Genomic DNA, 25,058 nt, shown 5'->3' on the forward strand with positions numbered 1-25,058 from the left:
CGGGTCCCCAGGGTTTAAACTCTGCATGGACTGCGTGAAGTTTATGCCGAAGAGTGACCTGCACTCATCCTGCTTGAGGTGCCTCGGGGAGAGCCACCAAAGAGACCGGTGCGGTATCTGCAGGGGATTCCGTCCCAGGACTCTTAAGGACAGAGAGCAGAGACTCAGAGTGCTCCTGATATAGGCGGCTTTACAGCCACACTCGGACCCTAAGCCTGTCAATCCGGCGCCCAGCACCTCATCCTTGGTGCACGGTGCTCTGGCACTGCTAATGAGACAGGAGGCCCAGTCTAAGATCTCTAAATCCCAGCATCGGAGAGAATCGGGACATAGAAAATCGGCCTCCGTGTGGCACCGATCACCATCTCCAGTGCCTGCCAAAAAGAAGAGGCCGGTGAGGGACCAATCACCCCACCAGGACCTTAAAAGGCCAGCGGCATCCACGACTGCGGTGGGACAAGCCGAGCCACAACCGGACCCTCCCAAGGTCCCGTTGACTGCTGCCCCGGTGGGGGTGCTGTCGAGTCCGGACCGGTCTAGATCCCCGGACCTCAGTGAGAATGTGCATCCCCCATTGACGCCGGAGGCGTTCGAGGTGGCCTCTGACTTATTAAGCCTCCCGGTGCCGGCCTCCCCACGCCTGTGGAAAGAGCTGCTAGACACGGCCCTACCCCCAATTCAATCAAGGGGCAAGCAGGCCAGGATGTTGCCCCAGTTCCCACCTTGTGCCGTTCCGGCAGCACCGGCACAGAGAGAGCACTCCCTGGCCTCATGGCACCGCTCCCCGGTGACAGTGGTTACTGCTCACCCTCGGTCCTCCTATTTGGAGACCTCGGACTCAAAGGCGGAATCCTACTGCTCCAGTAGATGGAGGAACAGGAGTTCGGCTTCTCAGGCGAGCTAATGACCTTACCCGGCATAGTGGCAGCAATAGTGGCAACTGCCATCTCAGTGGCCGTTCTGGACTCCCTGGGCCTACCGTCAGTCCCTGGGACATGTGCATGGTCTGTGCTCCAGGTCTGTGTCGGTCTCCTCGACGTCGGTGGCTCTGGCGCAAATGCATCTACCCACCGGCACCACTGTCTGACAGGAGTGTGCCACAACAGAACCCGGCATCGCCTAATCAGACACTAGCACCGACAGGGACCATGTTTCCGATGCCGCAGGCACCGCCCAGCACTCCTCATCGTTTGGCGTTGACCCTGGTACCGGCCCCGGTGCCGCATCCTACATCTGCACCAGCCACGCAACCAGAGTACTGTGTGCTGCAGAGCCCTGCAGAGGCTGAGGGTACAGAGGAAGGTCCTTTGCAGGTGGTCATCTCCTCTTCCTCGCCAGATGAGGCACTTGTGGCAACGTCAGTGGCACCAGCCCTAGAGGACAACCAGGTGCTTCAGCAGCTACTTAAACGTGACGCTCAGAGCCTGGCGATCCAAGTGGAAGAGATCAAGGTGGATGTAGATCCGGTAGTGGATATCCTGTCCCCCTCGGACCTACCTAGGCTTGCCCTACCATTGATCAGAATGCTAGCTGATACATTCCGCACCTTGTGGCAGATGCCAGTTTCGTTGGCCCCTATGGCCAAAAAGACAGAGAGACGCTACTTTGTACTTTGTACCCTACAAGGGCCATGCTGCAAATGTATTTCCCTAGTCTCCAGAGTATGAAGAATTCTTCCCCTATAGTCTGCAGACTCTGTTTAGCCTCTCCTGAGCCAATAGACAGTGACAGCTTCAACTGTTCCAAGCCACACCTTTAGAGGGAAATGACCGGCAGACACAGACTGCTAACAAACCATGAAATAGAAGCTTGGCCCCCTGAGCTGCCACCTCTTTCACAGAGAGAACTGGGCTCCCCAGCGGGCTCTCAGTTTCAGCTCCTGGCACACACAGAGTGACAGTTCAGGTAGAAATCTGCTGCTCCAATGAGAATGATGTGCTCTAGGTTTTTTTCCTGATAGGCCCTGTGTTGGTGTCTCCTTTCAAAGGCGATGGCCATGGCTTGAATGTTTACATTGTTAATGCTCCAGGACCAGGTAATGTCAGGTTAAAACATGACCAATGTGCTCACAAGGCAGATAATGGTAGGTCATCTCTGCTCATGATGGGAAGGAGAGGGAAGGAAAAAGTTGGAAGCAAAGGTGGGAGAGTGAAGTGGATCTTTAAAAGAAAAGTGCATGACAGTAAGCCAAGATTCCCCTAGGATCCTCTTTGTCTCATTACCCTAGTACAGGAGTAGGCAACCTATGGCACGTGTGCTGAAGGCGAAACACAAGCTGATTTTCACACTGCCCCGAGTCTTGGCCACTGGTCCAGGGGGCTCTGCATTTTAATTTAATTTTAAATGAAGCTTCTTAAACATTATAAACACCTTATTTACTTTACATACAACAATAGTTTAGTTATATATTATAGACTTATAGAAAGATCTTCTAAAAACGTTCAAATGTATTACTGGCACGCAAACCCTAAATTAGAGTGAATAAATGAAGACTCGGCACACCGCTTCTGAAAGGTTGCTGACTCCTGCCCTCGTAAATCTGAAACATAATAGTGTTATTCCAGGGTGAGTCAATTAAGGCTAGAATTGTCACAGTTTACTGTGTGTTCAGCATTTGTGTGGAAGATGCAAGACAATCAGATGGTGAGGACTTGAGAAAATCTCATCTTTATCTGCCTAAGAGTGAACACCAGGCTGGAGGTGGGGAGTGTGCTAAAGTAACACAGTTTTGAGATTCTGCAGTTTTAAAAGAAGATGGTGCAGGATTTCTTCAGTTTTCAGCATGAGAATATGCACGACGGTCCAACACCGTAGACGTTTGAAATGCGTCTACAAATTTGGAGATGATAGCTAAATTTTAGAGCAGAAAATGGGTATAGCGTGCAAGCATTAATTCAAACTTTTCAGTTATTTTTATATAATCACAAATCTTACGTGTTGCTTGGTAATGTTGCATTTTGAAGTGGTTTTAAAGAATGGCTCATCTGCAATGATACATTTTCCCACAATTGCAAGAATAAAAAACAAATAATTTTTCCTGCTAAAGTGCTATGAGAGAGAGAGATCCTTACATTGATGTAAATATAATGTTAGGGACTTTAGCTCTATGCCCTAGCAGGGATTAGACATCCCTTATATGTCTTCTGTGCTGGGGTAGATACAGTTGGGTATAGGAATTGCTTTTGTTAAGACTCTCAGTTTTCTGAAATTAATAAAAGTTAATTAAGATAAAGAGGCATCAAACAGGACAAAGTCTTTGTTCCAGCTGACAAGACACGTAAGATACTGGAGTGCAAATCCCAGGTTTGAGGCGGTGGGGGTTAGTGGATTGGTCATGAAGGGCTAAATACTCCCTTACAAACTCAGTCACAAGCACTAGAGTTACCAGTGAGAGCTTTGACTGAGTAAAGACTGCAGGGTCAGTCAGGCCCTCGATTGCTGTTCCATGTGCTGTGTTTGCCCTGTTCAATGAGAGCTAAAGAAGGAACACCTCAAATGGGTCTGAAATCAAGTGCTGCATTACGCAATGCTGCAGTAGAAAAGAAAGGGAACAATTCTCTTGCTTAATATAGTTATAAATTCTTGTGTGTCTTTTTACATGGGAAACTAACCCCAGGAAGGCAGAATGCATGTTACACCCAACCTAATGGGAAAGACATCTCAGATGTGAGAGAGCAGCGTTGGCTTCTAAGACAAAAACACAGCCATTGTACAAAGCTTTTTTTGATTTTTTTAAATCAGATTGTGTTGAAGGAAACATTGGTCATAGGGCCTTGCTGATCTCAGTGATCGTTTGCAATATACTCCTGGTACTTCTCATCATATTCTGGTACTTCAGGTAAGTGGGAAGTATTTCAACTTTGTCTGCTTCAGATTTCTTCCTAACATCACTTTCCCCTCCCCCACCCCGGCTTATGAACTGTAAAATTAAAAAAAAATTAACAGGAGGGAATTGGGGAACAATTAAAAACACATTGTTTTTATTACAGGGAAAAATTGTATATTTTGTTAACGTTAAAATCACAAAGTCATCAATATAATGTCCCATAAAATAGTTGGTCTTTTGTATAGCATCCTTCATAGAAAGTATGTCCTAAAAAGCTTTCCAGTGGAAAACAACACAGAGTAGTATACACTGAAAATTAAAGAAAACAATAGTGCAAAGACACGCTATAGTAAATAAAGCTCACAACCCTTTTAACCCAGTGTACACAAGGTTGACACAAATTCACAAACTCTACCCAAAGAGGCAGGGAGATTCAGAAAGCACAGATAAATTCATAACAATACCTTTGTTTGGTCATAAAAAACCCACAACATTCATAACTAAAAGGCGAGGGATTTACTACATCTCTGTTTTTAGGACTATTCTCTGAATTAGGGGTTTAAAGTTGGTACTTGGCTATGCAAAATTATGCTGGATTCCCCAGCAGATGATAGTCATCCCCTTTCATAGACCGAAAGCGTTCTAATGTTGCAAATAGATCAGAAAATAGTCGGTGATGAGACTAGCTCGTACTTTGGGTAATTGCTGGGGACTTCTGGATGACTAAAAATTAAATATGAGTAGCGTTTTCTGTGTAGCATCTGTTCCTCATTGCACTGTCAACTAATTTAATTTTCGCTAAAATCATAGGCACAAAAGGCAAGCAACCAGACCTCATTACTGCATTGGAGTTGAACAGGATGAGACTTACTTTGCTCCAGGGGAAACCCTGAAAGACTCGACTCAATGGTCTCAGAGCACAGGAAGTGGGTCTAGTTTCCCTATGGTAAGAAAGGAATGTAATTTAGATACACACACAGAGTCCTGTGGCACCTTATAGACTAAAAAGTATTGGAGCATAAGCTTTCGTATGTGGATACTCACTTTGTCAGACGCATGTAATGGAAATTTCCAGAGGCAGGTATAAATATGTAGGCAAGAATCCATCTAGAGATAATGAGGTTATTTCAATCAGGGAGGATGAGGCCCTCTTCTAGCAGTTGAGGTGTGAATACCAAGGGAGGAGAAACTGCTTTTGTAGTTTGCTAGCCATTCACAGTCTTTGTTTAATCCTGAGCTGATGGAGTCAAATTTGCAACTGAACTGAAGCTCAGCGGTTTCTCTTTGAAGTCTTGTCCTGAAGTTTTTTTTGCTGCAGGATGGCTACCTTTAAATCTGCTATTGTGTGTCCAGGGGGGTTGAAGTGTTCTCCTACAGGTTTCTGTATATTGCCATTCCTAATATCTGATTTGTGGCCTGTGCATTCCAGCTTTGTGCAAGGGTTCCTATGTTTTAGCATGAGAGAAGGAGATGGACAAAGAGAGATGAAACCCATGTTGTGGAGTATATTTAAACGACATTTCTTGGGATTTAACAGGTCGAAATTACTATAGCAAGGCAGATTGAGATGGTGAAACAGACCGGTAAAGGTCGCTATGGAGAAGTTTGGATGGGAAAGTGGCGTGAAGAAAAGGTAGCTGTAAAAGTGTTCTTCGCCACTGAGGAGGCCAGCTGGTTGAAAGAGACTGAAATCTACGAGACTGTCCTGTTGAGGCATGAAAACATTTTGGGTGAGTGAGTGAAATAAAAGATAGAAATGATGCCGTTTTAAGTTTCTTAGTTATTCTTGCTAATAACTTTGTACTTGCTGATGTCCTTTTCTTCATGCATTTTGTCACCTGCCATGCTTTGCCATTAACCACAATATGCTTCTCTCCATGGGGCAGATATCAAAAAGCAAATCGTTTTAAGGGTCTCCATGCAGATAGGGAGTAACTGGCTTTGGGAGGTTGTAATCCCCAACAACCATACACCTGTTTTTCCCACCGGTGTCTGGGGTTCTTTTTTTAGAAAGCAAACTCCAGGCCACTGAACTGACATTTAAAAATGACACCATGTGGAACTGAAAAAGAAGAGACACTGAAGGCATTCTCAGGGTATTTGTTTAAAACTCAGTTATGCACGTTGTACAGAGCTCTCTGTAGGGGGCGATGTGGAGCCACGCTGTGCTAGGGAGAGCCGTCAGGAGGTATGTCTCCCTTGTGGCTGCTGGATGTTTGTGTGATCCTTCCCCACACAATTATGTCTCTAGAGTGACCAAGAACTGAGCAGACGTAGGAACATAAGAACGGCCGTACTGGGTCAGACCAAAGGTCCATCCATCCCAGTATCCTGTCTGCTGACAGTGGCCAATGCCAGGTGGCCCAGAGGGAGTGAACCTAACAGGTAATGATCAAATGATCTCTCTCCTGCCATCCATCTCCACCCTCTGACAAACAGAGGCTAAGGACCCCATTCCTTACCCATCCTGGCTAACAGCCATTAATGGACTTAACCTCCATGAATTTATCCAGTTCTCTTTTAAACCCTTTTATAGTCCTAGCCTTCACAACCTCCTTAGGCAAGGAGTTCCACAGGTGGACTGTGTGCTGCATGAAGATCATCTTCCTTTTATTTGTTTTAAACCTGCCGTCCATTAATTTCATTTTGGTGATCCCTAGTTCTTGTATTATGGGAATAAGTAAATAACTTTTCCTTATCTACTTCCTCCACATCACTCATGATTTTATATACCTCTGTTACATCCCCTTAGTCTCCTCTTTTCCATGCTGAAAAATCCTAGCCTCTTTAATTTCTCCTCATGTGGGACCCGTTCCAACCTCCTAATAATTTTAGTTGCCCTTCTCTGAACTTTTTCTAATGCCAGTATATCTTTTCTGAGAGGAGACGACCTTGCTTAACTGAGTGGTTCCTTCGACTCTTCCCTTGAACAAGCAAAGGACAGAGAGGGTGTTTTGTTTTGTTTTTTTGGTGAAGTCCCTGTCCCCCTCGATCACAATTTAACCTTTAACCTGGGGATTAGACAGAAACCAGCAATAACTTTTAGCTTGAGCTGGTCTTAATATAGCTTTGGAATCACTCAGAGTAATTGTTGCACACTTTTTTCATGCAGTATAATCCACATTTTTAATACGTGCTGATGCAGGCAAGGTTCATATCCTTACTAACTGAATACAATATAGATAGAATAAAGAAGTTGAACTTTGTAGCTGAAACTCACAAGTGGATGAGAGAGAATGTAGAGTCGTGTGTGGTGTTCAAAAGCCCCAAAAAATATTAATCTGAAAACATTTCCTCCCTCCCCATAGGGTTCATTGCTGCGGACATTAAATGTACGGGGACTTTGACCGAACTGTATCTTATCACAGACTACCATGAGCATGGCTCCCTGTATGATTATCTGAAATCCACTCCCTTGGATCCAAAAGCCATGCTAAACCTGGCCTATTCTTCTGCTAGCGGCTTGTGCCACTTGCACATGGAGATCTTCGGGACTCAAGTCAAGCCAGCTATTGCCCACCGGGATCTGAAAAGTAAGAACATCCTAGTGAAAAAGGATGGAACCTGCTGTATAGCAGACCTAGGCTTGGCAGTTAAATGGTTTAGGTGAGTAAAATGAGGTGCATTTCTTTGTGGGTGTATTCTTTCCTGCCCCCAGGCTTGTTAATGTCAGCAATAAAATGGGTGTTTTTTAATTGAAAGGGATCGGAGAGATACCACGGTATCTTTTTGTATCATTGACATGCATCCGACGAAGTGCGTATTCACCACGAAAGCTCATGCTCCAATACATTTGTTAGTGTATAAGGTGCCACAGGACTCTTTATTGTTTGTGGGGTGTAATATGTATGATACACCCTTATACTATACTAGGGGCAGGTACAAGTCTGTGACATCTTACGCGCATTTAACTTGCACAGTTTCAGTTTTATGCGGTTGGCAAAAACAAAAAAAAGAGAAAAATAACAATTTTAATATCGTACTTGTAGTGCGGGCGATTCCGCCCGCCATTACATTCAATGTAATTTTGACTAGACGCGATTTTCGCTTTACGCTCTGACTGCGGAACGTAACCTCAGTGTAAGATGCAACAGACCTGTATATTATATATTGCATGTTTATAAACAGCGGTTTTGTATTTAAATGGTTGTTCTAATAGTATTTGCACACAAATTCCATTTTCAGTAAGTTGACCTTAATAGACAACCAATTAATATTACTGTATGCTGAAAACAACATGTTAAGAAAACAACATTTAATGAAGATTTGATTGGTATCGCCTGCATTAGCGTTAAGTCTAATGCTAAACAAAATCTCCCAAATGTTGCCAGGGTCCCTATTGAGTCTTCTCTCTGTTGTGGTTCTGCATTTGAATGCTTAATACCACCTGAGGCAAGTAAGCCTTTTAAGAAGTTGGGGGCTGGTCACAGTCTGTACCTTTCCCTAGAAGAACTGTTCCATTAAGATTATGCATTATTTTTGACCTTGTTCAAGAATGATTTTTGTTTGAATTTGTTTTTTCTCCACATCCAGTTGGGTTTTCTGAGGTGATTATTTTTCAGATTACTTTTTGTATGTTTGATTCTTCTTTTTCTTTTCCTTTTAGTGATAAAAATGGGGTGGACGTACCACCTAAAAAACTGGTAGGAACAAAGCGCTATATGGCTCCTGAGGTGCTGGATAAAAGGTTGAATAGGAATCACTTCCAGTCATATCTCATGGCCGATATGTACAGTTTTGGACTCATCCTTTGGGAGGTAGCAAGGAGATGTGTGTCAGAAGGTAAATGGCAAACATATTGTTGGTAAGTGGGACGTGACTTTTCCTTGTAGCAGCAAACTCCATTTATAACCTGAAGCTTCAAGTTCCGTCCTTTCTTTCTGGGTAGTAGATTTTGTTGCAATAAACTACGCTGGGTAGACACCTTGGCAGTCCTGAGCCTATTCATTTCTGCTTCCTTGCACTGAGGGCTTGTCAGCTTCAGTCTTAGTTTAACAACAAAGATTTACACTATGTTTTAGTAGCCTATTTAAAGATGCAATGATTCATCCCTGTGGTGGGAACATGGAGCTAATTTGTGGGTTTTCTCCGGAAAGGTCTACACTGCAGCCAGGATTGACTCTCTGAGATCAATCCACCAGTGGTCAATTTAGTTGGTCTAGTAAAGACCGACCAGATCGACTGCAGATCACTCTCTAGGCAACCCCTATATGGTAACCCTGATGAGAAAAATAAAGTAAGTCGATTGGCGATTTTCTCCTGTCGCCCTCCACCCCCACCCCATGGTGTAGACCCCACGGTAACTCCACCTAACGTACGTCGACTCCAGCTACATTAGTCACGTAGCTGGAGTTGTGTAGTGTAGGTCAACTGACCGTGGTAGTGTAGACATAGCCTCAGAGTGGTAAACATTTCTGCTGGAGTAGGAACACTCTGCTGTTTGAGCAGAAAGAAAATGAGGTGATTTTGCTTAGGTGTTACAGTTGACAAATGATTTAAACAGACAACTATTAGGCAGTTGACTGTTGTTCTCTCTCTGTTATCTTTAAAAAAACACAAGTTGCTTCCGTGGCAGGCAGAAATGCAGCCAGGATGCAGGGATTAGTAAGAGGGAAGAGAGGCACCTATTCAGTCATCACCATTCCAACATCATCCTGAATTTTCCTTGGACATCTGCTATCCAAGTACAGAATGAGGCCCCGATATTACAGTTGGATGCTATATGAAGTCATTGGGGCTCTCTGTAGGCCCATGAATCCAACCATGTGTATCACATTGCAGGATCAGGTCCAAAATCCGCTCATGCTCAGATTGTGAGATCTGGATCCCAAATGGTATTATTACAGGCTGCAAACCCAGAAAAGCAACAAAGAGTTCTGCGGCACCTTATAGACTAACACATGTATTGGCGCATATGCTTTCATGGTTGAATACCCACTTTGTCAGATGCATACTTCATTTTCTTCAAAAAGATGACCCCATCTCCAAAGCAAAATAGAATAGCTCACATGGCTAATACTCTTTAAGCCTGGTCTACACTGGGGGAGGGAGGGGATTGATCTAAGATATGCAACTTTAGCTACGAGAAAAGCGTAGCTGAAGTTGACGTATCTTAGATTGACTTACCTCCCGTAAGAATCGATGGCCACGGCTCCCCTGTTGACTCCGCTTCTGCTGCTCGCTCTGGTGGAGTTCCGGAGTCGACGGGAGCACGTTCGGGGATCGATTTATCGCGTCTGGACGAGATTCGATAAATCGATCCCTGATAGATCGATTGCTACCCGCCGATCTGGTGGGTAGTGTGGATGTATCCTTAGTGTCTATGCTGAGCAACACAGAGGTAAGTGTGACTGGTAGAGTCCAAAAGGGTGTAGTTGATATAGTCCAGACATCCTTAGTCCCCAGGGATTTTTATCCTGCAGTTATGATGCATCTGGAAAATGTTTCTTTCAGGAATAGTTGACAAATACCAGCTTCCATACCATGATCTTCTGCCCACCGACCCCTCCTGCAAGGACATGTGGGAGATCGTGTGTAGAAAGAAGCTCCGTCCCGCATTACTCAGTAGATGGAGAAGTGACGAGGTAAAAAATCCTTTTAAAATTAAGCAAGTTTTATTACGTTGCCATTTATCTGTCCTCAAAACTGTTGTGATTTCACCCAGACTAGACACGTGGGATTTTCAAACATAGCGCTGTGCCTGTTAGGATCAGTGAGATGGTTATATTTGATTTTAGCACCTGCCATGTTGCCCCAGAACGGAAGGGCCACTGAGGTAGATGCTCTGATTCCCTGAGGAGCTGGCCTGAAGTCTTTTCAGAAAGACGTGTTATGTTTTTCCTACCGACCGGAATCACATCGTGAAAGCACGCAGACTGTATGATTCAGCTCTGCTCTTATGCATGTTTTCCCTTTCCCTTGTCAGAATTACTGTTAAAGAGTGGCTGGCCGGAAGCTCAACCTACTTGCAAAATTACCCGCTGCGTAGTGTTTGTTTTAAATCAGGGCAACCATTGTCAGTGGCCCTTTTTCTGAGAGCTCTGGTTCTGTTGCGATGGGGCAATCCCAGGCTTGCAATCCTGAGGGCATGATTCCAGTAAGTTTCATTTTACCATCTGTACACAATACCACAGCGTCCAGGAATCGCAGCCAAAACCCTCACCTAGTACACTTGTTTAGAAATACAGCTAACGGGCTACGTTGGGGTCCAATTGTCTTTACACTGTACCTTTTAAAAAGGAGATTGTATTGTATCCGCATCCGATCCGCCATCTGCAAAAATTCAGGTGGGGTGCGCTGGCAGCTGTGAGGTGTCTGCATGGAGTCGGCAGGTGGAGACACAGCTGGGCCCTGCTCTTGGTGCCCCCCCCCACACCATGGGCAGGAGGAGAGTCCGCTGCAGCTCCCTGCCTGGGTTCCACGCCAGCGTGGCCGAGGGGAGGGAGGAGGCCTGTGGAGCTGCACTGGGGCTGCTCGGGGGCCCCCAGCCAGGGCAGGTGGAGGATCCGCTGCTGCTCCTCATTGCCGCCTGCCCAGCTCTTACCATGGCCAGGCAGCAGCTCTGAGCTGGCAGCTGGGAGGAGCCTCCACTTACCCTGGGCCTGAGGCCCAAGCAGCCCTGGTGTCCCTGCCACGGTTCCTCACAGCTGCCTGCCAGCTCTGACTGTCTGAGCCCTATGCAGATTTGTAGCCACAGCTGCGCTGCTATCTGCAGAAATGGTCCGCGGATCGAAAGCGGCTACTGGTGGATTTGCAGGGCTCTAGGTATCGATGCATCTCTTTGCCTGCACATGTGTATGTTTCCCCTAAGAATGGGCTCTAGGAAACGGCATTCCCGAGCATACTGGTGTTTTTCCTTTAGGGATGCTGGGTTTGAGGGGAGGGGAGGATCTGAACTCAGTCCTCTGAGAATTTCTAATGAATCAAAATGGCATTTCTGCTCAGTAGAGCAATAATGGATGTACCTCAGATAAACTTGCCGACTGACGATGACGCTCTGCGGAGGTCACTCATCTTGTGGAAGGGGATAGTGTAGTGCTGTTATTGTAGCAGACAGGTGTGGTTTGGGAATAGCAGCATTCGGTTGAGCGTTTGGCAGTTGGATCAAAGATCTCAGCTGCAAGAGTTGTAAGCGGTCAGAGAAGTGGGGCGTGGGTTAACCCCCCCCCACACCCCCATCCCTGGAAATTTGAGTACTTGTTTAACAGTGAAGGAACCACCTGTCTCGCACTGCTGCTGACCAAAGCCTAACGGGGACTTCATCTTGGGAGTCAGGCAAATGGGAAGTTGTGTTGTAGTGGGGCTGGTTAGAAAGGCTTTAGCGCAGAGAAATAAAGAATCTAGTCTGGCTGCTACCACCCATCAGGTGCTGGGCAGGGTTGCTGAGTTAGCTACTCTTCTCCGAGCAGTTGGCATCACCAGCTCCAGGATGGGGACCACACTGCCAGGTAGCAAACCTAGTAAATTAGTGCATGCGACCACATGGGATCCCAACCCATTTTTATCTAAGACACTTTCAGAAAAGATTCTGGCTTCGTTGGTTATTTAGTAAATGCTGCTGCACTTTAATGCTCTGCACCCACCTTTCCGACCTGTGCTGTTTCACTGTTCTTGCCATTAATGAAGGAGGGTTCATGGAGGTGGTATCAAGGAGTGGTGATGAACAGGGCCATCCCTAGGGGTGTGCAGGGCCCAGACATCACCCCGATTCACCCTATCCAGGGGATGGCTCTGGTTACAGGACACTTCTATCTAGGGCCCCTCTCAGGCCGCTAAAGCCTTCCTGGCCTTATGCAAACATCAGGAAGAGTTTTTTCCAAAACCATTTTTTTTCAAATATAGCAACAGGAACTTGCAGTGATTTAAATCCTAGGATTCACCCCAGTGCAGATGGCCTGCGAGGGCCCTCTGTGATGGAGCAAAGAATAGGCAGAAGAGCTGTGGATCACGTCCTCTGTACCTCCTTTCCCATGTCAGAAGCAGTGACTGTCCCCCAGTGGGTCGGCACAAAAGAAGGAATCGTTGTGGCAGACAGCAGACATCGACCAGATCGTCTCATACTATGGGGATAAGAGTAACATAGAATAGAGTCGGGTGAGTGAGAAGTCCTGCAAGACGACTCAGTGGGACAGCAGCTGGAAAAGCTGCCACACTCAGGCTGTGCTGAAGCCTGGGGTCACTTTGCAGGCTAAAAGAGTGAATTCTACCCTATAGTCCCTGTTGCATTCCAGACCCAAAGCCTTGCTGCACAAGGGTCATGCAGCCCACATTAAGGGGAAGTTATCAGAGAGGTTTTCCTTAGCATTCAGGGAAGGGAGATGGGAAAAGTGCTTTTCTGATGTTGGATTTTTGAACCAAAGGTGGAGCCCAGTTTGTTATAAATGTTCAAATTGAGTGACCTGCTGAGAACTGCAGTCAATATACAGAAAATGTCATCCCATCCAGCGTGTACCTTTCTTTGTGGCATAGCAGCTGGCATCGCCTTTAGAATACACTGCAGTTTTTCGGGACAGCAGTCTTGCATTCCAGCTGACCCAAGTATGAGCCTTTTTAATCTTTTCTTTCCACAGTGCCTGAGACAAATGGAAAAACTCATGACAGAGTGTTGGGCTCACGACCCTGCTTCTCGGCTCACAGCCCTGCAAGTAAAGAAAACACTTGCCAAAATGATGGAGTCACGGGACATTACAATCTGATTCAACAAAAGACATCTCTGGCGAAAGCCCATCCAAAACGACTTTCCCTTGTGGTCAGAGGACATGAAGAGGAATCAGAAGCATTCACTAATATGGATCCTGAACACAGTCATGCTTCAGAGCAACTGTGGATTTAACTAACATCTTTTGAGGAGAGGAGCCTTTGCAAAATCAGCGGCCTTTGACACACAAGACCAGAAAAGGCTCGTCTGCTCCCTGTTTGCACGGGGAACTACCATTTCAGTAACTGGTTGGAGATTATGCATGTTGTTTTCTGTGAAAGCCCATTATTTTATTTTATTTTATTTTTGATTGTTTAAAAGAAGACACTGTTTTAAAATTTTATGAAAATGAAACTTATCGTGAGAAGTAAAGACCTATATTGTTACATTAAAAACTCAGAAGAAACTGTGCCTGAAGATGAAAGTAAAGTGACTTTTTTTTGATTTATAAAAAGATTTGCATGCCACCAGAAAAGAAAAATATTGAGGAGCGGCTCTGAAGTTAAAAGAAACTGTCTTAAAAGCTACCTTCGTATAGAGACTACTTTTCACAGTCTCGTGTGTTCTGTTCTCTCGGTGTAGATGTACCCTGATTAGAAAGCTTCCCTATGTAAAGGTACTACTTTCTTGACTTTCTGCCGGTGGCCTGTCACAGGCAGAACTTACTGAATTGGAGAAAAACAGAAGCCATGTAGCAATGGCAGTTCTGTGGGCCTTGTGGTTTTTCATACACCTTTTGGATTTCTGGTTTCTAGGATAAGCCAAAGCACACTTTTTCTAGCCTTTTTTACTGAAAAGTAAAGAATTTTGATGTGAAAGGAACAGGTTCACTCAAGAACGAGTTTAGTTCATCTTAACGGCCTTTCATTTACGAGAGAAACCACTGGTGAGTGAAGCTGCTGTGAACCGCATATGAAAATGTTGCATAGGAGACACTTATACACAACACGAGTGAGAGTTCCCCTTCAGCATGTGAAAGAAGCATTAACGCTTTTAGGAAAAAAATATCCCGTTTATTCTGGGGGATTATTTGTTGTTACTTTTTTAAATGTAGTGAGACTTCTTAACTTCCTGTTGATAAGGACTGAAAGGAGGGAACTGCTGACAGTTAGTTGATCGTGCGGTTTGGATTTGTTTAGGCAGAATTGGACCCAGTGCTGCGTTTCTCTTTCCACCAAAACCTCCCGCTGCAGTCAGTGGAAGAGGTGAGGGGTGGGCAATCTGGTCCAAGCTTTCGCCCATTATGAAGTGTTACTGTTTATGAAGAAAAATTCCATGGTTACTGCACAAAGAAACATTAGTTCTCAGAGTCCCTTTTGAAACACTGTTTGAATTATTTCTTTATTCTGACCATTATCAGGTCCTATCCCTTTTTTTTAAAACCTAGAAATGCATAGAGAATTCTTTTTCTAAAATGCGTACAAGGTGTGACATTTCTAACTTTAGGAAAACATTTCCCACAATATGTTTTTCTTCTCCAGTTATGTTTAATAGAAGGTATTTGGGAGAAAATTAACAAAAATCTGAGCTGAACGCTTTCAAAAATCTGAGACCAAAGTTCATTCCCTAAATCTGCGTTTAGATGCAGGAACAAGAGGCCCGATTTCCAAGAGCGCTCAGCCCTTTTGGAACAGGCCACTGATTTTGAACACCTAACTATGGATTTAGAGCCTAATGTTAGGCTCATGGTTTTTTTTAAATCTTGGTGTGAAACTTTAGCGTTCTTGTTACTTTAAACAGCCTTTGCACTAACGTCTGGATCTCTGGGTGGCATTGCTCAGTCATGGAGTTTTCCACCTGAGGACTTGTAAGTCATAGTGCTTTCATAAGGAAAGGAATTGTGTTTCACTTTTTGGACAAAACTGATTTATTTGTATCACCCAGGTAAACGTCATTTGAGTTCAGCTTCATGGCTTGCCTCAGTTATTTATAGGTTGAAAAATTATGACTTCATATTTTAAAGCTGATAAAAATGTGCAAAGTTCAAGACGTTTGAACAGAAGAGTTTCAGTATTGGTTAAGCATTTTCTAAGGTCAATTTCCATGGGCTTCAGTGGATGATGCATATGGTTATCTGAGAGAAGGATCTGGCCTTCTAAAGCAGTGGGGTTAATAACCGAGGGACAGATCCTGGTCTCTGCCACCGCTCTAATTCCTCAGTAACTCTGATGAATGCAGTGGAGATAAATCAGCTTTCGCTGCAGTAACGGACAGCAGAATTAGGTCATGAATAAGAAATGCCCAAAGAGGGGAAATACGTTAATCTCCATTTTGAGGACAGCGAAGGTGCTAGAGGTAATCTTCACAAGTTCCACCAGTCATAGCTGTGTGAGTTTCCAACCGTAATCCCCAGCAGTATAGAGATGAACATGCTGCAGGGAGGGTTCTCCCTAACAACGACCCTGCAATGACCCACCCCAAAGCTGTGAGGCTCAGACCTTGCTAGTTCTCCTGCAGATGGTATCCCAGGTGGTTTTTCCTTATCCATTTTTCCCCAATAGAAGGAAATGTGCATCTCATTTATGTTAAAATATTCCAAGTTTTTTTAATTTATTTTTCCCAGACTTATCTTAGAGCGGCTCAGCTGCCATTGTTCTGGTGATTGGCGGGCACAGTGCAACCTCGCTGTTCAGCAGCTTTCAGATAGACTCCTCCAAGCGCCCTGAACCAGATGCTCTCAGTATGTAGCAAGGGAGAGAGGCCTCGCGCCAGCCACTCGCTGAGTGTCCCAATGAGTTCCCAAGGATTTTAATTTTTTTGTTCCTGAAAGGAAGGGATTCTAAGATGCCGGTTGGCAGGTCATAATATTTGTTATGTTAAGATGTTCAGGTTTATATGTTATAGACATAGATATATTCAGTTGGGAGTTAGAATAACTCTCATATGTGGATTAAGAGGAAAATATTGTGGATGATAAAGCACTAAATGAAATACAATATTTATGAAAATGCACAGATTGACAAGTAACAGTGACAGTGCTATGTGGGGGGAGGGCAAAGAAGAATACGAGGAGATGCTGGGCCAAATTTTGCCCTCAAACCACACACAAAATGGTCCAGGGCCTTCTTCCAACCTGTCAAATTAAAAAACTTTATCGGGGTTGTGGGAAAATCACTTGGACTGCATGGACTGTATTGTAAGTTCAGGATATCAGTAATTGACCTCACAGTCCCATGCATCATAATTTGTGCCATATACACAATAAGTTGGCAGAAGTGTTAATGGGCTAGACCGGACCTCAGCATTGGCAGGCAGCCTGTCCACTGCACCCCCGGTCTTCTGACTGTCAGAACTGCTGCCTCCATAGCACAAGATAAGCCGCGGTTCATTGTTCACAGCCAGCTGACCCTGACACTACCAAGACATGAGGCTCAGAATGAGACGGGCATCTTGGGCCATCCCCTCTCCAGTGCAGATAAGCCCTATTGGAAGCTTCTGAGACTCTTAGGAAGAAACTGTAAGGACGAGGCTCTCTGCTCCCCTTCTCCCAGTATGGAGCCCCAAAAACCATGGGTTTGGGATCTGGTAGACTTGCTATTAATCATAGAATATCATGGTTGGAAGGGACTGCAGGAGATCATCCAGTCCAACCCCCTGCTCAAAGAAGGACCAATCCCCAGACAGATTTTTACCCCAGTTACCTGAATGGCCCCCTCAAGAATTGAGCTCACAACCCTGGGTTTAGCAGGTCAGTGCTCAAACCACTGAGCTATCCCTTCCCCCACAACTATACCTCTCACCAAGGAGGAAATGAAAAGCTCTGGCATAATTTCAATGGGTCAGGAAAATTAACCAAGGAGAAATCAATGGTTAAAAGCTATTCAGGAAGGCCAGTACTAAAATACATTTTAAAGAGGAACTGTAATGTGGAGATAGACTATAGACTAACATCCAGACCTGTGAGATAGATACATGTTGCTATAAAAAATGCAAACAAACCACAATCGAGGAAGAAAGGTGGATTGGTGTAAGCAGCTATGAAAAAAATGGAAGAAAGTTGATATGGGAAGTAAAGAGAGACAAGGAGAAATCTGCCAGCAGAGTAAAGGTCAACAAGGAGAAGGAGTTTTTGAAAAGGGTAGTGGGAGAATTATCACTAATAATTCAGAGCAGGCAGAAGTGTTAATTAGTGGAGAAGGAAAAGCCCAAGATTAAACAACTACTGTCTAGTTAGTGGTAACGGGCCAGTGTTCCAGCCCAGCCAGGTCTCCGCGATGAGGCAGGTGCATGGCACGAGATCAAGGGACATGCCAGACAGCACTGTGGGAGGCCCTTTCGTACAGGTGAGCCCTGTCACTTAGCAAGCCTCTGACTATGAGCCCATCCCACCCATCGCCCCTTCTAAATTAACAGTACATCCCCCCATCCCCATGTAATAACTGGGGGGAGTCCCAACCCCCAGTCTGAGACCCCTGAGTTAGATACCTCCGTCTGGGTCTGGTTCTGTGCGACTGTAACTAATCCAAGGGTGACGCGGCTGCACTCCAGCCCTGCCAGTCTCCAGCTTTTTCAATCCTTGCCTCCCCCGTGTGCGGCCGGCAGAATGTCAACCCAGGCCACAGCGTTCCTGCTCGGCCTAACCTAGGCCAGAGATGCACCCCCCCAAAGCAGGGAAGTTGTAGGTCCTCCCTCGTCCTGCCCGTTGACTTTGCCGAATGCCGGGGGGCCTGTAGCACCGAGCCTGAGTAGGGAGCGGGCCAGGTGCTCCTGGGGGCCCGGCAGCCATTCGCCTCTCTGGCCTCTTCTGTACTCTGGATGCTGGAGCAGCCGCTGCACGTGAGCCGCTTCCTGCTGTATCCTCCCGCCGTCGTGGCCCCAGCCAATGGGAACGCTCGTCCTAAATGCCGCGCTGCGCAGACTGCCGGGTAACGCGGGACATGGACTTGTCCAGGAGGCAGGGACGGGGCCTGGCTCCCCGACAGAGACACTGCTTTATTTCCGTGCACAGTGTGTCTGCACCCGGGGCCGATGAGGGAGGCGGGATCACGTACAAATTACCAGGGCCTGGCGGTCCGGAAGGGGACGCGGGGCCCGGCTTTGTGGGCCCTGTTTAGCTGGTCTGCCCTTGCTGGGGGGCCTGTCTGCACCACCACCACCAGGCCAACTCACTTTCCCCACGTGCTCCCTGCATGACCGGGAGCAGCCGGCTTGTTCCTCGCCCCTGCTCACTGCTTCCCTGTGCCAGCGCCTCGGTTCCCGGTGAGGCTGCTGCTTTCCCCCACCCCTGAGACCGCACAGGCCAGGCTCCCGTAATGGGTGTTATCGCTTGAGGAACCTGGTCACCGAGCCGGGCCAAGCCCTGCACAGACCCAGAGCCAAAACCAAAACCCACCAAAAAGCTGAGAAATAAGCACACGCCAGCGGCTGGGGCACAGCAATAACTGAGCCGCTCACACTGATTACCACCCCCCACTCCTGCCGCTGCACGTGTACACAGCCCACACTCACTGGAGACAAATGGGAGAGTGTTGTGCTACCCACCGAGAGCAGGGTCATTGAGTTCCACCAGGGACTAGTACCTGCACGCGCGCACGCACACACACACACACAAACACACTATAACCCCATCTCTCTCTCTCTCTCTCATGCGCACGCACACACACACACACACACACACACACACACACACACACACACACACACACACACACTGTAACCCCATCTCCCTCCCTCTCTCATGCACACACACACACAAACACACTATAACCCCATCTCTCTCTCTCTCTCTCACACACACACACACATACACTGTAACCCCATCTCCCTCCCTCTCTCTCTCACAAACACACACACACAAACACACTATAACCCCATCTCTCTCTCTCTCTCACACACACACACACACACATACACTGTAACCCCATCTCCCTCCCTCTCTCTCTCTCTCTCACACACACACTGTAACCCCATTTCCCTCTCTCTCTCACACACACACACACACACTCTGTAAGCCCATCTCTTTCTCTCGCTCTCTCTCTCTCGCTCTCTCTCACACACACACACTCTGCAAGCCCATCTCTCTCTCTTTTCCTCGTCCCCCTCTCTGTGGGGCCCCAGGGGCACCTCACTGCTCTTAGTCTGGCTATGGAGCCACTCTCTGATGCCTCCAGCCTCTAGTTACAAGCGCGAGGTCCCCACGCCCAGTGCACTGCCCAGCCTGTGCCGCTCAGCACTGTCCCAAAGGAACAGCACATGCAGGTTTGTAAAGACACGGCTTGTCACGGAGTGTGGGGGAGTCAAGGTCCAGCACCCCCGGCTCCCTGCGATTCATCGGGACTCTCAGCCAGCCAGTGACACAGAAGGTTTATTTAGATGACAGGAACACAGTCCAAAACAGGTCTTGCCGGTACAGACAACAGGACCCCCTTTAGTTCAGTCCATCTGGGGACGCAGGGAGGTCACAGCCCCATTGGGGAGCCCAGGCCCCGTCGGGGCCGCTCTCCATTTCCTAGTCAGCTCCAAACAGAAACTCCCTCCAGCTTCTCCTCCAGCCTCCCCCTGGCTCCTCCCCCAGCCTTTGTGTCCTTTGTCAAGTGTCCCGGGCAGAGGTGTTACTTGGCCTCCAACCCCCCTCCTGGTGTCCTCCCTTCCCCAATGCATGCCTATCAAGGTACGATTCCCCACTCTGAACCTTAGCGTCCAAAAGATGGGGTTCCTGCATGAACCCCTCTAAGCTTAATTACTAGCTTAGAAATGGTAGAGCTGCCATCACCAAAAATATAGTGTTTTGGGATACTTTCTGGCCCCAAAGCCCTTCCCTGGGGACCCCAAGACCCAAAACCCCTTGGGTCTCACAACAAGGGGAAATAAACCATTCCCCCCACTTTCTTCCTCCCAGATTTTCCCCTCCCTGGGTTACAGTGGGAGATCACTGTGATTCAGACTCCTTGAATCTTAAAACAGAGAGGAAATTCACCTTCCCCCGTCTTCTCTCCCTCTCCCAGACTCTCCCTGAGAGGGAGATAGTGATTTTAACACAGAGAGAAATTGGGCTTTTCCTCCCCCCTTCTCTCCTTCCTCCCACCAATTCCCTGGTGAGTCCAGACCCTGTCCCCTGGGTCTCACACAAGAATAAAAAAAACATTCAGGTTCTTAGAAAGGAAAAGCTTTTAATTAAAGAAAGAAAAAAAAAGTAAAAATTATCTCTGTAAAATCAAGATGGAAAATGTTACAGGGACTTTCAGCTTATAGACACCAGAGAGAATCCTCACCCCAGCACAAATACAAGTTGCAGCAAACAGAGATACAATCCTTCCAGCAAAATACACAGTTGCAATAAAGAAAACAAACATAGGCCTAATCCACCTTATCTACCTAGTACTCACTATTCTGAACATATAAGAGCCTGTATTGGAGAGATTGGAGAGAAACCTGGTTGCACGTCTGGTCCCTCTGAGCCCCCAGAGTGAACAACCATCAAACACTAACAGCACACACAAAAACTTCCCTCCATCAAGATTTGAAAGTATCCTGTCCCCTGATTGGTCCTCTGGTTAGGTGACAGCCAGGCTTACTGAACTTGTTAACCCTTTACAGGCAAAACAGACATGAAGTACTCCTGTTCTATTAACCCTTAACTATCTGTTTATGACACACACCCCAAATTCCCCTCCAACCCCCCGCCTGGGGTCTCAGGTTACATGCTCAGGTGTCCTCCCTTCCCAAATGCAGGCCACTCAAACTCCCCTCCAACCCCCAGCCTGGCGTCTCAGGTTACATGCTCAGATGTCCTCCCTTCCTCAGTGCAGGCCCCCCAAACTCCCCTCCAACCCTCCGCCTGGGGTCTCAGGTTACATGCTCAGGTGTCCTCCCTTCCCCAGGGCAGGCCCCCCAAACTCCCCTCCAACCCTCCGCCTGGGGTCTCAGGTTACATGCTCAGGTGTCCTCCCTTCCCCAGGACAGGCCCCCCAAAATCCCCTCCAACCCCCTGCCTGGGGTCTCAGGTTACATGCTCAGGTGTCCTCCCTTCCCCAGTACAGCCAGTCCCAGCGAAACTCCCCTGCCACCTTCCCAGGTCAGTATTCCTCACTTAGCATTACCATAATACAGCAACATTCCCACTTCCTCACAGCTCCCCAGTCACTGCTCTGCCAGTGCCCCTCACTCCCGAACCGCAGCCCCTGCTGTCCCTGCCCTGAGGTACCTAGTCGCAGCTCTGCCAGTGCCCCTCACTCCTGACCTGCAGCCCTTTCTATCCCATCCTTGGACTCCCAAGTCATCACTCTGCTGGTGCCTCTCACTCCTGACCCACAACTCCTGATTCCCAGTCCTGGGCACCCCACTCACTGCTCTGCCACTGCCCCTCACTCCTGACCCGCAGCCCCTGCTATCCCAGTCCTGACCTCTAGACTCACAGCTCTGCTGGTGCCCCTCACTCCCGACCCGCAGCCCCCTGGGCTACCTGCTAAGCTCCCCAGTCACTGCACTGCCGGTGCCCCTCACTCCCGACCCACAGCCCCTGCTATCCCAGTCCTGACCTCTAGACTCACAGCTCTGCTGGTGCCCCTCTCTCCCGACCCGCAGCCCCTGCTATCCCAGTCCTGATCTCCAGACTCACAGCTCTGCTGGTTCCCCTCACTCCCAATCCGAAGCCTCTATTAAACCAGTCCTGAGCTCCCCCATCACTGCTCTGCTAGGGCCCCTCATTCCTGACCTGAAGCACCTGAAATCCCAGCCCTGAGCTCCCCTGTCACCCTTCTGCCAGTGCCCTTCATTCATGACCCACAGACTTTCCACATTGTATCTGTGAATTCTGCTACCAAACCATCAATGCACTGACTCCTCTCGTGAGACATTTCTCTGCACAATACTGCTGCTATTCCACCTATTGACTCCAGGAAACATTTTCCTTACCCTGGCTCTGTGTGTCACTGGTTTCTCTAGCAAAGGCCAGTCCCTGGCCCGGTGGTCCCGACATCCTCATTCACATCAAGCTTTCAGTTCAGAATCATTTCCCATTCCCGCTCTGTGGGAGGGGAGACTTCAAAGTGCTGTCTATGCGATGGCACATGGCTAGGCAAAGAGAACAAACCCCAAATCACCCAGATGCTTTGGGAGCCAGGTTTGCTGTGGGAAATCTGGATTTCAGATGACGTCACGCTTGGACATTGGGATTCTTTACCAGTTTTTGTGGTACTGAAGCATTATTGTGCTTACAGCTGTGATGACCAAGTGGTTAAGGTGTTGGACTTGAAATCCAATAAGGTTCCTTTCCGCAGGTTCAAATCCTGCTCACAACGAGGTCTGTGTTTTAGCCAGTCCCTCACCCAGGCAATACCTCTGTACAGCCCCCTTAGACACTCTCAAATCTCTCCCCACCCCAAGCAAATCCTGCTCTGCTCCTTTCCTGGAGATGCCTGGGACACCACCTCACACTGTGTCCCTGAGGTGTCAGGGAAACTCTCAGTCCCTGAAGCCTCTGCTGCTCACCTAGCGCCCCACAGATTAGCCATAGCCCTGGTTCTGCTCCTCTCTCTAGTGTGTTAAAGGAGCCGACTCAGTGACTCCATGGGTGCTATGGGGCTGCAGAACCAACAGGAAAAAAAAACAGGTGCCTGGCAGCCAGCTCTGCCCCTGCACCTGCCACCTGCTAGCAGGCTTGGCTGACAAGCTCCTCCTCTTCCCCTGCAGCGCCTCCTGCCTGCCAGTGATTGGGTGTGTGAGAGGCATGGGGAGATGAAGAAATAGGGTGTGGGGAAGAGACTGGACAGAGTGGAGGTTTGGGGTCAGGGCCTGAGGTGGAGCAGGGGCCAAGCAACCCCCGGGAACTCGGAAAGTCAGCGCCGCAGTGCAGAAGCCTTCCCTGTGTCTGAGCAACCAGAAGCCCTGCACAAAGCAGGTGCCACAGGGCTCAGCCTCCCTGGCCCACAAGTGGCTCTAGGCACCACCAGGAGTCATTTGGCTCCTGGCACACAAGGCAACTGAAAAGCTGAGTCCCTGACAGCAGCTCAAACCCTGGCCCCTCCCATTAAGAGCCTGATGCTCTCCTGACTGAGCTAGCCAGGCTTGCTGAGAGGCTCCACCCCTCCTCTTCTTCTCCATGGCCACTGCCAATTCCTTGTCCTCTTCCTCCCTCCTGCACCTCAGGGTCACTAAATCTCTGCATCTAGACAGCCACTCCATCCGCTGCCCCCCAATTCTCCATACCTGAGCCTCCCTGTCAAAGTCCTGCACCTGGCTCCATAGAATTAAGTCTCACATCTTGCTGGGAACTCTACTTCTTGCGCCCAGAGAGTCTCATCCCCTGTCAGGGTTCCTTCCCCACTCTGAACTCGAAGCTACTGATGTGGGGACCCACATGAAAGCCCCCAAGCCTATTTCTACCAGCTTAGGTCAAAACCTGGTATGCTAAAACCACCAAGTGATTTAACAAGAAAGATGGAAAGGACCACTTGGAGTGCCTCTTCCCCCAAAATATCCCCCCAAACCCTTACACCCCCTTTCCTGGGGAGGCTAGATAATAATATTCTCACCAATTGGTTACAAAAATGAACAAAGACCCAAACCTCTGAGTCTTTGGACAGTGGAAAAATCAGTCAGGTTCTTAAAAGAAGGACTTTATTAGAAAGAAAATGTAAAAATCATCTCTGTGAAATCAGGATGGAAAATAACTTTACAGGGTAATCAGATTCAAAGAGTCCAGAGGAACCCCCTCTAGCCTTAGGTTCAAAGTTACAACAAAACAGAGATAAACTTCCCTCTAGCAAAGGAATGTTCACAAGTTGAGAAAACAAAGATAAACTAATACGCCTTGCCTGGCTGTTACTTACAAGTTGGAAATGTGTGAGACTGGTTCAGAAACATTTGGAGAGCATGGATTGATGTCCTGTACCTTTTAGTCCCAAGAGCGAACACCCCCCCACACACACAAAAGCCTCCCCCTGTCATAAACAGATAGTTAAGGTTAATGTCTCTTTTACCTGTAAAGGGTTAACAAACAGGGACCCAAACACCTGACCAGAGGACCAATCAGGAAACAAGATACTTTCAAATCTAGGTGGAAGGAAGCCTTTGTTTGTAGTTTTTGGGTTTTGCTTTGTTCTCTCTAGGCTCTGAGAGTGACCACACGTACCTACAGGCTCTCTAATCTTCTGTTCCAATTTTGTAAGTACAAAAGTAGAAAGACAGTTTAGTCTTTTTAATTGTTTTTCTGTATTTGCAACTGTGTATCTGGCTGGTAGAGTTTTAATGTGTATTTGGGTGAAAGTATTTTAAATTGTATTTCTGCTGGAGAAAGCTTTCTTTCTATTGTCTATAAGCTGAAAAACCCTGTACTTTTTACCATCTAAATTGCAGAGATAGACCATTTATTTTTCCTTTCTTTTTATTAAAAGTTTTGCTTTTAAGACCTGCCTGAGTTTTTCCCCCTTGTTGAGGCTCTAGGGAATTGAGTCTGTACTTAACAGGGAAAGAGAAGCGGGGGAAGGGTGGAATCCCTTTGTTTTAGATTCACGGAGCTTGAATCTGGATTGCCTCTGGGGTAAGGTATCATTCCTCTCTGTGTGGTGATTCAAGGAATTGAATCACGGTGATCTC

The 25,058-nt window shown here is 47.3% G+C and overlaps 1 protein-coding gene and 1 non-coding gene across 3 annotated transcripts in view; both read left to right on the forward strand.

The window, feature by feature from the left end:
- LOC127033793 (bone morphogenetic protein receptor type-1B-like) overlaps positions 1–13,715 on the forward strand; it is a 33,922-nt gene extending 20,207 nt beyond the window's left edge. For both annotated transcript variants that reach the window (XM_050921980.1, XM_050921981.1), the window contains 7 exons: positions 3,742–3,838; positions 4,637–4,772; positions 5,364–5,556; positions 7,135–7,432; positions 8,433–8,608; positions 10,280–10,410; positions 13,396–13,715. In XM_050921980.1, the coding sequence (XP_050777937.1) occupies positions 3,742–3,838; positions 4,637–4,772; positions 5,364–5,556; positions 7,135–7,432; positions 8,433–8,608; positions 10,280–10,410; positions 13,396–13,521 (1,157 nt within the window). In that variant the 3' untranslated portion in view covers positions 13,522–13,715. The remainder of the gene's footprint in view (positions 1–3,741; positions 3,839–4,636; positions 4,773–5,363; positions 5,557–7,134; positions 7,433–8,432; positions 8,609–10,279; positions 10,411–13,395) is intronic.
- Positions 13,716–22,680: 8,965 nt separating this feature from the next.
- Positions 22,681–22,762, forward strand: TRNAS-UGA (transfer RNA serine (anticodon UGA)). The gene has a single exon. It is a non-coding gene; the product is annotated as a tRNA-Ser (tRNA).
- The last annotated feature ends 2,296 nt before the right edge of the window (positions 22,763–25,058 follow it).

Source organism: Gopherus flavomarginatus, chromosome 13 (genome assembly GCF_025201925.1).
Source record: "Gopherus flavomarginatus isolate rGopFla2 chromosome 13, rGopFla2.mat.asm, whole genome shotgun sequence".
Classification (NCBI taxonomy): Eukaryota; Metazoa; Chordata; order Testudines; family Testudinidae; genus Gopherus; species Gopherus flavomarginatus.